Source organism: Coturnix japonica, chromosome 7, assembly GCF_001577835.2.
Source record: "Coturnix japonica isolate 7356 chromosome 7, Coturnix japonica 2.1, whole genome shotgun sequence".
NCBI classification, from domain to species: Eukaryota; Metazoa; Chordata; class Aves; order Galliformes; family Phasianidae; genus Coturnix; species Coturnix japonica.
In genome coordinates, this window is record NC_029522.1 from 437388 (window position 1) to 451997 (window position 14610).

General features: G+C 38.9%; 2 protein-coding genes across 7 annotated transcripts in view; one reads left to right on the top strand and one right to left on the bottom strand.

The window, feature by feature from the left end:
• The window catches only part of DNAH7 (dynein axonemal heavy chain 7), an 83989-nt gene extending 75249 nt beyond the window's left edge, over nt 1–8740 (top strand). For both annotated transcript variants that reach the window (XM_015867666.2, XM_015867665.2), the window contains exons 54-64: nt 948–1124; nt 1648–1809; nt 2415–2615; nt 3341–3502; nt 3776–3961; nt 4754–4891; nt 4984–5214; nt 5886–6038; nt 6808–6985; nt 7777–7880; nt 8089–8740. In XM_015867666.2, the coding sequence (XP_015723152.1) occupies nt 948–1124; nt 1648–1809; nt 2415–2615; nt 3341–3502; nt 3776–3961; nt 4754–4891; nt 4984–5214; nt 5886–6038; nt 6808–6985; nt 7777–7880; nt 8089–8295 (1899 nt within the window). In that variant the 3' untranslated portion in view covers nt 8296–8740. The remainder of the gene's footprint in view (nt 1–947; nt 1125–1647; nt 1810–2414; nt 2616–3340; nt 3503–3775; nt 3962–4753; nt 4892–4983; nt 5215–5885; nt 6039–6807; nt 6986–7776; nt 7881–8088) is intronic.
• Nucleotides 8470–14610, bottom strand: part of SLC39A10 (solute carrier family 39 member 10) — a 48060-nt gene continuing 41919 nt past the window's right edge. For 4 of the 5 annotated variants that reach the window (XM_032445685.1, XM_015867668.2, XM_015867669.2 and 1 more), the window contains 2 exons: nt 13743–13933; nt 8470–11694 (listed from right to left, as the gene is read on the bottom strand). In XM_032445685.1, the coding sequence (XP_032301576.1) occupies nt 11536–11694; nt 13743–13933 (350 nt within the window). In that variant the 3' untranslated portion in view covers nt 8470–11535. The remainder of the gene's footprint in view (nt 11695–13742; nt 13934–14610) is intronic. The other variant, XM_015867667.1, reaches the window with a different exon arrangement.

Sequence of the window (14610 nt, forward strand, 5' to 3'; positions counted from 1 at the left end):
AGCTGAGAACAGGTCTGAGAGTAGCAGTGTGATGACTGAGAGTTGTTTTTCTTCTTTTAGGTATGTAATTTTTCACATATGTCTTTACTAAATGATAGAAATGATATTTATAAGTTATGAAAACTACTGTGTCTATTGCTGCAGTGTTAGAAATGTAAGTAGAAAGCTTATAGAAATATAGCAGTGTTTCATATTGTTTGTTTCTAAGCTGTTAAACATGTGTTGTTTGTGATGAAAATGGTTGAATTGATGCTGGTGCTTTTGGAAAGTGTAGTGTTTCTTGAATTTCACGTTTGGTTATCAAAATGTTATATTGTGTTTGTGGGTACTTTTGGAAGTTTTTGATAGTGAGAAAATGTTTATGTAATATTTAGCATTCATTTTAAGGTGTTTTAGTTAAGATGCATACAAAAACAGGTGGTGATACAAAAGAGAAATCAATCTGTATTTCTTTATGGGTTCAAAGTTTTATATTGTTTTCTTATTAATTGTAATTTTTGGTGCTGTGCCTGCTTAATATCAGTAGTAAATTAAAATATCAGAGTGTAAAATGTTGTTGTATGCAACAATTTGTTTAGTCAAGATACTATTGCTTTAAAATGGAACTGAATTATTAGTTACAAGTACTGAATTTATGATTTTAATACAAATGGAGTGCAGGCAGGAAGAATTCTAGCTTCTTACACCAATGTGTCAGTCTGTTTAGATACAGGATGGAAATTATATCTAGGGTCACTTCTTAATTTAGCCATCTCGGTGCATGTCCTCAGTTTAATCCTATTATAATTTGACTTCGCGCGTGTGTGATCGTTTTGCTGGAGCTGAATTGCCACTTAATTTTTTGGGGGGGCTGTATTTTTCTCATTATTTGTGTTCAATTGTTCAAAGCAACCTACCAAAGCTTACATGTGAATAGGATGTTGAAATAGCATTTTTTCTTTATTGAGGTTATACCAGCAGTGCAGGAGTTCATCGTTCACAACCAGGGCCGTCAATTTATCGAGCCACCTCCATTTGATTTGTCGAGAGCATTTTCAGACAGCCACTCTTGCGCACCACTGATATTTGTACTTTCTCCTGGAGCCGACCCCATGGCAGCGCTCGTAAAGTTTGCTGACGATCAGGTATTGTAATATCTCCGGCTATTTTTAAGATAGGCGATGTTTTTTTATGCATGCGTTTGCATGTTTCTACAAATAGCTATTTAAGTAAAAAGCGAAATGCCAAAGTAGGCTCAGAAACTTGTTCTCAGGTGCCTAAAAACAAACTGAAACTTTTCTCAGGGTTCTCCTTAAGAAAGAACATGAAGCAACATTGGCAGATTGTTTTTGGGAAGCATTTCGGTGGTGTTTGCAAGTATTTTTATGTTAAAGACTTTGGTGCATTTTATAATGCTGCTATGTCCTGATGTATATAATTAACTTGTGTAATCTGAAAACTGGGATGGGGAGAAAATAAAAGATGCTGGTTTAAACTTTCAATGTAAGGAATTATATTTAAAAACGGGGCTTTTCCTAATCTAATACACCTTTTTTTTTTTTTTTTTTTTTTTCCCCCCTAATAAGTATAGATGACTTAACTGAGAATCTTAGGTGTCATTTACAGCTCACAATTAGTATGTGGTTTTTTGCTGTTTTTTTTATACAGGGATACAGCGACTCGAAGCTTAGTTCTCTGTCGCTCGGTCAAGGCCAAGGCCCAATAGCCATGAAAATGATAGAGAAGGCAGTAAAGGAAGGAGCGTGGATAGTTCTGCAGAACTGTCACCTGGCAAGCTCGTGGATGCCGACGCTGGAAAAAGTCTGTGAGGTACATATAAGTAACCTGTTAATGACCTAGAATCACCACATTGATTCCTTTTCATTCCGTCTGCTGCACTCAGAAGTGCCTGCAATTACCACAGGCGTGGCCTGTTTTTCGAAGGGTAAATTGACAGCCTCCGTAGGCCTAGAGCTTTCTTTGGTGCAGAAAAGCATTATGCTAAAGAATTTTACCTGTGAATGGCTATAGGTTTGCAAAGAAGTACTAGAATACATTTCACACTTAACCCTTGCCTATATGCGTAATTCATTTTTGATGCATAGATACTGTTATTATAGGGGTTCTGAGAAGAGCTATACAACAGTAAATGTGAGAAGCATGCCTTCTGTTGGCGTTGAGGTGCAGAATAAAATGATAGCTTAAAAGTCTCAAGCTTTTAAAAAATCTACTGTAATGCTAAGCGAAAGAAAAGTTGTTTTACCACGATCACTTGCAGTTAATTTAAGAAATTAAACATGGTACTGGTACGTTTTCTTACTCAGGAACAAGTTGCTTGGGTATTAACAGCGGGGATGTGTAGTAGTCCATCATTTCTTACTCATTTCTTACTTACATTTCTTTTTTTTTTTTTTTTTCCCCTATGTCTATTTTAGGAGCTTAACCCTGACACAACGCATCCAGATTTTAGAATCTGGCTCACCAGTTACCCGTCTCCCACGTTTCCGGTGTCCGTACTTCAGAACGGAGTGAAAATGACCAACGAAGCACCGAAGGGTTTACGGGCCAATATAATTCGTTCGTACCTGATGGATCCAATATCCGACCCTGAGTTTTTCAACAGCTGCAAGAAAATGGTTAGTGATGCGGTGGTGGTGTTATTATGGGAAGCACTTAAAGTAGACCAGGACCGTGTATGTGAGCTCTGGGGAAAAAGTGAACCATTTTAAATACTTGTCCTGCACTGCAATTGAATTGCTTTTGATTATTTGCAGCAGCAGAGTTAACATAAATTTTATTTTAATGATTGTCTCTGACTTTTTCAGAGGTAGTTTAACAGTTACTTCAGTGTTAATAATATGCCGCTTGAAGAAAGATAGTAAAAAGCATGCTATTTGGCATTGTGCGTCTGCAAGTTTGTTGTAGCACAGCTCTTAGCCCAAGCGTAAAATAATATGTCGTTCTGTTGGTCTGTGTGGGCCAGTGTAATTTATTGAATTCTAAAGTAAATGCTTAGCACGTTTATTAAGACTTAGAAGTCTTTGTTGTCAGGATTTGATTTGTGTATATAAGCTTATATGAGTGAAAATGATCTGGCTTTCTTATGCAATAGCATAGTTCTTTTAAATGAGATCTTAGACTGGGCTAAAATGTTTGCGATTGGAACAAACAAAAGCCAAGCTTCCTAAGTGCAGTTTTAAGAAAAATAAGAACTGGCCAGGAATCACAAACAGTACATTGGCGGTGCAGGAGCTGCTGGGTTTGAGTCAGAGAGGGCGCGCTGCTGTGCACAGGGCTTAAGGAGAAATGAAACTCTTAAAAGCATATATTAATAAGTGATGTATTTGTATTTGTCTTTAAGGCTGAGTTTAAGATACTGCTGTACGGCTTGTGCTTCTTCCATGCGCTGGTGCAAGAGAGACGGAAGTTTGGGCCACTGGGTTGGAATATCCCATATGAGTTCAATGAGACGGATCTGCGCATCAGCGTTCAGCAGCTGCACATCTTCCTCAACCAGTACGAGGTACAGCAGCATCCCCGAGCCCCGAGCATCCTTCTCACTCACCACCTAGAGCGGTGAGCACATACAGCATGGCAGTGTTCCCTTGGCAGTGGTTCAGTAAGGGCCTGCCACCAAGCAGTGGAAGTCTAATTGCACTTAGGAACTGTAAGTGGTACATCACAGAATGTAAAGTTTTCCTCAAGAATTTTGGATGATTTTGAATGAGATTGCAACAATATTAATGTGTCTGTCAGCATAGGCTGTGGCTCAAATGTTTTTTTTCCTTTCCTCTAGGAGGTACCGTACGATGCCCTTCGCTATATGACCGGGGAATGTAACTACGGTGGCAGAGTTACCGATGACTGGGATCGTCGTACACTCCGCAGCGTTCTGAACACGTTCTTTTCATCCGAAATCATCACAAACCCAGATTATAAATTTGATTCAAGCGGCCTGTACTTCGTTCCTCCTGATGGAGACGTGAGTATCTGGAAGCAGTGGAATTACAGCCTCCTTTTAACACATGCACTCACACACACACACACACACACACACACACAGACATATATATTTGTGTATATATATGTGTGTGTGTATATAGATATATATGTGTATATCTATACATAATCTGTAGATAGATGTGTATATGTGTATATATACTCACACGTGTATGTATATATTTTTGTGAGTACATATATAGATATATACATAAATATACGCACAAACATATGTACACACATAGATACACATGTATGTGTGTGTACAGATATATATGATTTTATATGTTTATATCTATATATGTGTATATGTATCTATATATTTATATAAGTATGAAATAAACCTCCTGGCTCAAGTTCAAAGCATTATAAAATAGGCATAAGGAGTTGTTCATTGGCTCCGGTGGTAGGAAGAACCAAGCAATCAATCAGTATATCACAGGTGAGTAACATCAAGTGTTGGCAGTTTGCGCTTAAAGGGGCAGCTCTGTAAGCTGATGGTGGACTTAGAAATGAGTCCAGCGTCTTTTCCAATCGCTGTCCCAAAAATGTAAAGACTAATTTCAATATGGGCAATTGTGATTTCAAGGGAAGAACGGGCCGAAGGAATTTGATAGCTGCAGTCTGCTTGTGTATATGTGTGCTTGTTTATATTAGTTTATGTAGGGTGCACAAGAAGAGTTCTCAGTATCTTTGATGTACAGCACGTGGTCTGATGTTGGCTGTTTGTCCACTTTTGCTTTTCCAGCATAACGGCCTATTTTATTTCTTGCAGCACCAAAGCTATATTGAATATACAAAGACGCTCCCACTGAATCCTTTGCCAGAGATATTTGGAATGAACGCGAATGCGGATATTACCAAGGACCAAGCAGAAACACAGCTGTTATTTGACAACATTCTTCTGACTCAGGTATGAAAAGGTGCTGAAATATGATATTGATTGTAAGCAGGTGTCACAGAATAAAATGAACTTATATTCCTTTATTGCTTTTTGGTATTCAGTCTCGGACAGCAGGGGGTGGTGCGAAAACGGAAGATGACATGATTCAAGAAGTGACAGGGGACATACTCGGTAAACTTCCTGCTGACTTTGACATCGAAGCGGCCATGAGGAAGTATCCCACCACATATGTGCAGAGTATGAACACGGTGCTAGTCCAAGAAATGGGCCGGTTCAACAAGCTACTTGAAACTATACGTGGATCCTGTGAAAATATACAGAAAGCAATAAAAGTGTGGGACTATCTCCTTCCTTCCCTCCCTCCCACGCCTCGCTCCCTCCTCCCCCTTCCTCCCCTCCCTCCCTTCCCGATATGCATTCACACATCACAGTCATCCACAGTCTCTCTTTCCCACTCATAATCCCCCCCTTCTATTTTTTCCCACGTTCCTACACCCCCTATTGTCTTCCTTGTCTCCCTCACACCATCATGTTTCTCACTCCTCCCCACCATCCGTTGTTTCCCTCCCACCTGCCTTCCCGCTCTCCATGCTTCCTATCCCCCACCTTCCTTGTGCCCCACTCTTTTCTCCCACCTGCCTCCTTACTTTCCTCATTACTGTCTTTTTCTATGCCCCCTTTCTGCCCCCTCTTTCTTCCCACGCTACCGCCTTCCTTCCCCCCCTTTCCTCCCATCTTCCCTCCCACAGTCCCTTTTTCCTGCACCCCCTTCTCTCCCATTGTCCCCCCATTTCCTTCCACACTCCCTCCTTCATGCTCCCCTTCCTTCCCACTCTCCCTCCATTTCTTCCCCCCCTTCCTTCCTGCCTTCTATTCTTTCCCGTGCTCCCTCCTTTCCCCCTTCCCCTCCCTCCCACACTCCCAACTTCTTTTCCCCCTTCACTCCACCTGAATTCTGTCATCATCATCCTTTTCCCTCCTTTCATTCTTCCTTTTGTTTTAGGGGCTAGTAGTCATGTCGTCTGAACTGGAAGAAGTAGTAAGCAGCATTTTGAAAGGTAAAATTCCAGCACTCTGGATGAATAAGTCCTACCCAAGCCTCAAGCCGCTGGGCAGCTATGTGAATGACTTCCTGAGTAGACTGAAGTTCCTACAGGTATGCATGCAACCTTTATTAACAGCTCTTAAACACTCTTTTTAATTTGATGTCAGGTGGCATCCGTGTAAACTAACACAAGTGATGTACAGTGTATAAGTGGCATAAAATGTTCCATCGTTTATGTCATTTGTAAAAGATCCTAAAGAGTCCCATTCCCAAAAGAAAAAATCTATGGATCACTGCTCATTACCTCCCTCCTACAGCACAGAGCCTTTAATCAGTCACCATCCTGTCTGCTGTCTTTCAACCAATTCCTTCTCCACTGTGTGTTGTTTTGTATTATATTGAAACAATAGCTTTCAGTGTAACAATTTTGCATGAAGATAAGGACCAGGAGAGGGGCCCTTCACCTGTAAAATTACTAATCCCCCATGCGAACCTTTAATAAAAAAGAAAACTCTACACTCAGCACCTTTCTGTGGCTTAGTGACCTCTGTCAACTGAAGATCACCATTCATCATCTAATAAGACTATTACACCACAAACACTTAACATATGCCTTAGCATGAGTTCTTGTTGTACTTAAAACATTTATTTTCTACTTACTGCTGGCTCTAGGAGAAAAACAGTGTTGATTTTAAAAAAACCACAACATTGTAGTTCCTGCTGAGCAGGGCAAAACATACCAATGTTTTATGAAACAGAAAATTCACCCATGGCTACACAAAAGAAGAAACTTCTTTGGCTAATATTACTCAAGTTGCTTTCTAAATAATACAAAAAACAGACACTTCCCCACTCCCTTATCTCTCATTTGCTGTTGCAGATGTGGTATGAAAATGGAATGCCACCTGTCTTCTGGATTTCAGGATTCTTCTTCACCCAAGCGTTCCTAACAGGCGCCCAGCAGAACTACGCCAGAAAGTACACTATTCCCATAGACCTGCTGTCATTTGACTATGAAGTGCTGGAAGATAAGGAATATGATGCTGCGCCTGAGGACGGTAATTACATGCGATTGTTAGTTAACATTACTCTGCCGACTCAATAGTTAAGCACACGTTAACAAGTCTAGTTCGTTAAATCAATTAACATATGTACATGAAGGCACTGTCCCCCACGTGAAATGCATGAAATAAGTGAAGAGACAAAATACTGCAGAAGGCATTAGAGCACTATGTTTTTGCCTGGAGGGTTTAAATATCAACAGCAGAGGCTATTTTTTACCACTTCCCGCTTTTCACCAACTTCCCCCAACAGAGATTTTCATATGCTACATCACATATTAATATAATTTTTTTGTTTAAAAATTAAAAAACAAGTAAGAACAACCCAACATTAAATTTCCAGGCGTAAATAGCTTACAATTTGAAACAAGCAGTGAAGCCATTAAGTTTAACTTCTGAAAGCTTTTTTGAGACCTGATTAAATCTCAAGAAAAACTAATTCAAGTTCTCAATAATGCATTATACACAGAGAAGTTAGTAATGACCCATGTGAAAATAATGTCCTGTACCTTTTTTTGTTTAATTGTCCCCCCTCTCAATATGTGTTGAAGACTGCACACATTGCTAGACAATGTAACTTTCGAAAATGTCACAGACATTTAATTATTCCAATGCGTATATTTTAATGTGGTATATAATAAAGACTGTGTAAAAAATTAAGTATTTGATTGCCATTTTGAACACTAAAATTGACACTAACAGCTGACAGCAAAGCATGCTGCACTGGCTGCTGCTTTCACCTAGAAAACTAAAGTATTAGATGATGTTCTCATATATCACCAATTCAGGTGTTTATGTCCACGGACTGTTTTTGGATGGAGCACGTTGGGACAGAGAAACTAAAAAGCTAGGAGAATCTCATCCGAAAGTCCTCTACGATACTGTACCTGCGGTGAGTATATAATTCATTCTGTAAAAGCTGTATACTCATTTTAGGCTATTTACGTTATGTGCAAAGAAAAAAGTTAACAAGAACCAGGTTTTCACGCCTATCTGTAAAAAAAAACAAACAGGCCTGGCTAAGAATGTTTTCTGCCCCTCTCCCCTTTATATTTAATTTTTTCACACCAAAGTGAAAAAAGGATTATTCTTTGCCGCAGATATGGCTCAAGCCCTGTAAGAAAGCAGACATCCCGCAGCGACCCACTTACCTGGCTCCGGTGTACAAGACCAGCGAGAGAAGAGGGGTCCTGTCAACCACTGGCCATTCCACCAACTTCGTCATTGCAATGACCCTCCCATCCGATAAACCAGAAGAACACTGGATCAAACGGGGGGTGGCCTTATTATGTCAACTTAATTCATAAACCTAAAACAATTAATAGGGGTTCCTTTTCTGGATCACCTGCGAGTTCTAGAAGGCTCCATCATTAGCAAAGTCAGCAACCAGATGAAAAGATTAAAGAAGAAAACACATTTTGCATTTCATAACATTTACAATATTAAAGTACAGAATAAAATCTCGCGAAATCCAACAAGAGTACTTGCTCCTTTAATAATTTTATTTCTTGAAGGCTCCTTATTTATAAGGAGTATACATAAAAATGAACACAACACTGTTGACAATGAACAGAACAGGATTTGATCTTTTCCAGCTTTATAAAATTAAAAAAGAAAAAACAAAAAATCCCAACAAAGATTTAGTTATAACAAAAACACTGATAGCTCAGCTGTATTTTACAGGGACATAATCACATTTGAAACCATAGACTCAATTGTTAACAGGAGGAGATTTTTTCATTAAAAAAAAAATAAAAAAATCACACTGCATCTAGCAACAACAGTATTTCTAAGCGTAATCACAGCAGATTGAGTGCAATGTGATCTACATCGAAATTCATATGGGATGTCACACAGTGACAGCATTGTAATATACAAATAACATGCCCTCCAACAAATATGCGTTAGATGAGACTCTGGATTCAGCAGAATGGAATGTACAAACCAAGTAGAAATGTAGTGGAAGTCAGATTGTCTGCAACGTGACTAAAAAGCGTGCTTTAGAACTATTTGGATTTCAGTACTGGTAGGAAACCTATAGAGCAAGTCACAGCTGTTACGCTGCCTTTTGTAAGTTGAAATAAATATTACAAAATGAAAGAAAAACAACATACCTATTTAATGAAAAAAATGCAGCACCTGCCTTGAAAGACCATATTTTCCCTTGTCTGAAGATGGTCTGGAAAGGAAGTTAACTATTTCCCTATGCAGGCAGTGTATTAAGCTAAAACCATACTCCAACTAATACAAAAGGAAAGATACTAACTGAAAAAAAAAAAAAAAACAAAAAAAACAACCAAAAACCAACAATTTTTCATTTGAAAAATATTCAAAGAAATAAACAAAATAAAGCCAAAATTTGTTAAAAACATCAGTTAAGCCCATGGTCCCCTTTTACTTGACAGAGTTAACAAAGAGATAAAATTAAGGGTCAGTTCAATACATAGACAACGTAAGCTGTTGAAGCTGAGATCCTTGGAACTTATACCATGACTTAAGTCTCTCTAACAATGGTATGCAAGGATGTACGGCGAGCACCGGGGAAAAGAAACGTCACCTAGGATCTTTGTACTATACAAATTCAGCCAAAGAAGCTAACAAGAATGTGTTTGCTAAGTTGGGTCTGACGGTAAATGCTTTTAAAGAAAAAAACTAACCGACCAACCCGAGTTCTCAGTGTCAAATGTCTGCACACCTGAACTCGGGGCTTGGGCTTCTTCACTGAAGAAACCGCTTTCTTTGCAATGGACCCTTAATACTGTTCCTTGATACTGCATTAGGACGAAATACTGGCAAGAACCAACCAATACCTTTAAAATACACAAGCTGCTCTCATTGAAAGCTCAACTGACCGATGAAGCTTCAGAAAGTAACAAGCCACAAGAAATGCACAAACCTGAAATGGAACGAAGCAACCAGCCATTGCGGTTTTGACCTGTTAGGATCGGTACAGTTTCAGCAGCTACACTGGCATTGAGCAGACTGAAACAAAACTTACAGCATGTAGCTAAAAAACGGCTTACCTGGCATACACAAAAGAGACATTAAGCTGCGTGTTTTGGAAAAGGCTACTTCCACGCTTAGGAGCGGAACTATAGAATTGACTCGTGCTCCTCAAGACCTCAACATACTTTTCCTTAAGGAGATAACAGGTACAAGAATAAATCGCTCACATCTAGCAGTACAATCGTGTCAGCTAAATCTAATCCAGGACACGCTCCCAGCATATTAAGGCCAAAAGTTCTCTGTTTCTGCTTCCCAATTATGCATACAACAGATCTATCACGCTTACTTTTTAATAAACAAACACCAAAAACATTTTAAAAAAACCCAAAAACATTATAGAAAGGAACTGATTTATGCTGGAAGTAGAATTACTAGTCCTCTCGACTACATAAATGGCTGGTGCCACAATGTCCGATAATGAGGCACTGTAGAAACAGAGTACAGTAAGTAACCCTACATGCACATAGCATAATTTAACCTTCGTGCCCATGTTCAGTAACTAGCTCATTTGATGTACTTTTGATCTTTTTAACATAGGACAAAACATTCCAATGTAACTTAAAAAAAAAATAAAAAAAAAATAGAAAAAATCCCATACTGATTCTCTATTAAATTAAGAGTTTGCACACATTCACAGCCACAATTCTTCAGTAGTATATGCTGCAGGTGGCACACAATACATGTTTAGCATCTGTAGAAAAAAAACAGGAATAGCTCAGTAACTCCAACATTGGGGATTTCCCCAAGCTAGCACTATTTCTACTGCAATTTGCATTTTTCTACTAATATCAAAGAACAAACATCAAATAAATTTCCTTCGAGAAACAATCGTCAAAGCGATCCTCAACAGGACATCGTAGCACTTTGCAGCGTATATTGCAACAGCCTGCCTTCTTACACGTAAAGTTAAAATGAGGGAGTGCAGCACAGCGTGTATTCAACGAATTTAAATGGCCTTACGATTTTGGGCTTCCTTTTTTCTTAAAATTTGAGACAGCACAGTGGTTTCCAGTCATCTGTCATTAAGATTTAATACGTTAAGTCACCACAATGCAGAGGAACAAGCACCACGCATACACATACATATAAACGCACAGATTGAAGTGTATATTATATATATATATGCCCGCTGTTTAAGAATTGCGTGGTAATAATAACATACTCAGGTTCCTCACATAGGCATGAATTTCAGCTGTAAAATTCTCAGGGTTCTGTCAAATGAAGTATAAAATGGCATTTGCCCAAGCGTGTACGTCCTTATTTTTACATAATCCAGCAGCACACTGAACTTGGCATTTACTTCTGGTATTTACTATTTCCAAACTGCCAGTTACTGGAGTTCAGAAGACTCGCTCAGGCAGTCTCATACGATTTGAATCAGAAAAAAGCAGCAGATAATATACACAGAAATGAGTATGCCGTACTTGTGTAAGTAGTGCAAGCCACTGCTTTTTCTCTAAGCAATGTGCATACAGTGAAACAGTGCAGACTCTAAGCCGTACAGTAATAATATTGTATCCACAGCGATTACCAGAATAAGTTCAAAACTGGATGTTAAGCACAATTTTGTCTTCGTAGAGGGCAATCACCAGCATGATCGCAAACCCAAGAAGCAGACCTAGATTCTGCAGAATGAACTGCCCCACAGGACAATAACCGTGCTCTTCATTATCTCCATCTCCATGAAGCATTTCTGGAAGCTAAAACAAAGAAACAAATATCATAAAGTTAATTTAGCATTATTCTATCAAATCCCTGACGAATTTACAACAGGACAATTATTAATAAAGGATAAACAACTTGGGGTTCAGTTAGAAAAACCATCTTTCGTTCTGCTAAATGTTTTACACATATTCATATGCATTGCCTTTTGAAGTATGAGAATAACAAAGTTGATCATATATATCACAGGTCACACAAGAGCAGTTTTACAAACGTAGGAAGTTCTGAAAGCTGAGGCTATTCCTCACCTACAAAGAAAAGGTTAAATAGTATTGACAAAAGTATTAAATACAAGCAGACAGGGAAGATATAAAAATAAACATTCCAAAGCACCCTACAACACCAAGGCAAGACAAAAAAAAAATCTTAAAGGATTTTCCCTGTTTACAGGATGTTTTTATCACAAAACATTTTAAGAAAAAAACCACAACATTATGTAGAACAAACAGCAGCTTCACTCACTACACAGCACAAGTCTCTATTACAGCTTTACATAACACAGGCTATAACAGTTCTGAATACTACACAAAAACACAAATAAATTATTGGAATGGCAGATAAACTACAAAAAACAAATATACTACCCATGCAGTCATGCATGACTGTATTTAAGTCAGATACTGTATGGGAACTGTTGCATAACGGCCTGAATCTCTGATTGATCACCTGTGATGAGCCAGCTGAGTCAGCCCTGCGAGCCCAGGTGAAGGCAAATCAGCTGTGAGAAAGGGAGGGGTGAAGCCTGGCTGTGCCTCTCCTAGGCCCTATTTAAGGTCCAACTGCCACAAGAAAAGTTCCCTTTCCAGAGATTGGTCTTGCAGTCTTTTTGTAAGTCACCAGGATGCAGGTACGCTTTCCATTTGTTTCTAGTTATTCTTGTCTGACATCATTATCTTTTCAATATAAGTTCTCTATTTACTTATTGATTATCCTCTATATAATATAGTATTCGTGTACTCACTGACTGTACAGATATCTAAACAGGCAATTTAATCCACTGAAAATTTAAACATAAAAAAAACCCTACAGCTATGAAAATGATTTAACTCTACTACAGACTACTGTTTTTTTCAGTTTTTTAGCTCTTGATATGACTGATTTCTATCACTGTGTATTAAAACTGGTCTTGTCAATGTGAACAAAAACAAACCCCTTTTTGGAGCTGAAAGTTTGTGGTTTTTGCAGATATGTGAGAAAAAAACTGCAACATTTAATCATCTATCTACCTACATGTATAACTATGTAGATAATTATGTATGTATTTATCTATCTATATATGTATTTATACTTTTATGTATTTTTTAAGTAAGAAAATAATTCTTTTTTTTTTTTCTTTTTTTTTTTTTTTTCTCTCCATACAAGTGACAGCAGAATGTCACGGGAAGCCTTAGGGATATAATCTTTCTTGTGTTACTTTCTTGTGTTACCTCTTCTCAACTGGAAGTAAACTGTATGTTAGAAATGCACCTAATCAGATTGACTTCCACCATATGCGAGAATACCAGAAGGTCAGTTGCACCTAATTAAATCTCAGCTAAGCTACAAACAGTTTTATTTCTGTTCCTATGAAGTATCAGCAAAAAGGGAATTAGAAGGGAAGGCAGATTAAGGAAACATCAAAACAAAAAACTGGTGAGGTTTGAAGTGTAGCAAGTAAAGGCTTTTGTGTTCTTGCTTATATAGTCAGAGTATATCGGATGCTTCTGTGCCTAAGGAAAAGGACAAGGAATAAAACTACTGCCTTTCTTTATGCTTTCTGTCTTCAGTGTGAGTACATAAAGGAAATAAAAAAGATATCGGCACAGAAGTTAAAGGAAACTGCTATTGTGTCACTACAGGCTATGGCAAAACATCTGCGTTTGCATGAAGCGTTATTCTCTACTATGCAGCCCTTCTCTGCGGCAAGACCTTGAAAGGACTGATCAACTTAGCCGATAATAGCAACTTGAACTATACTAGGATGTATTTACTGATGTAAGTTTATTTGGTTAGCACCAGGGAAATAGAAAAATCATAATCTGCTTACCATATCAACCAATGCCACGTAGAGGAACATGCCTGCAGTGACTGCGAAGATCCACAAGGTGATGTTATTTGCATACTGTCCCACCGCAGTGCCGATCAGCATGCCTATGTAAGCCATCATGGCAGACAGGAGGTTGTACACAATAGCTTGCTTTACTGTCATACCAGCTTTAAGCAGCACAGCAAAATCACCTGAAGTAAAGACAAAATACAGTGGTTTAGTATCGGTGCTCCTAAGGACAGTGAGTAGCTAAGTTAGCTGATATTTACTATCTTGGCAAACCAAGGCACTGCCTAAGTACAATGCTGCAGTGATCTCACTATAGTAGTGTTTGTGATCTGGAGGAATGCAGGCCTGGCAAAAAGTATAGTCAGGACCCTGAACTTCAGGAGAGCAAAATTCAGGCTGCTGGGTGGGGGTCTCCTGACAAAGTGTCTTTTGGGGTACAGGAACAGAACAGACCTGGCATTTCTCTAGGGATACCCTTCTGAGAACGCAAGAGCTCTCAATCCCCCAGCAGAAGAAATGGAGCAGAAGTGGGTGACTGGCACGGCTGAGCAAAGACCTGCAGCTGAAACAGGATCAGGAGGGAGATGGACAAGAAGAAAAAGGGTTGTGTAGCCTGAAAACAACGGAGAGATGCTGTCCACATATGTAGAGATGAGATCAGGAATGCCAAGGCACAGATAGAGCTGAACTTGGCAAGGGATGTGAATAAAACAACAATAAAAAAGGGGGTTCTACAGGTACGTACACAGGAGCAGTCAGACCAAGGAGTGCGTTCCCCCTCTGATAAAGGAAGACAGAGGACTGGCTTCCTCAGACACGGTAAAAGCTGAGGTGCTCAAACGCCCTGATTCTGTCTTCA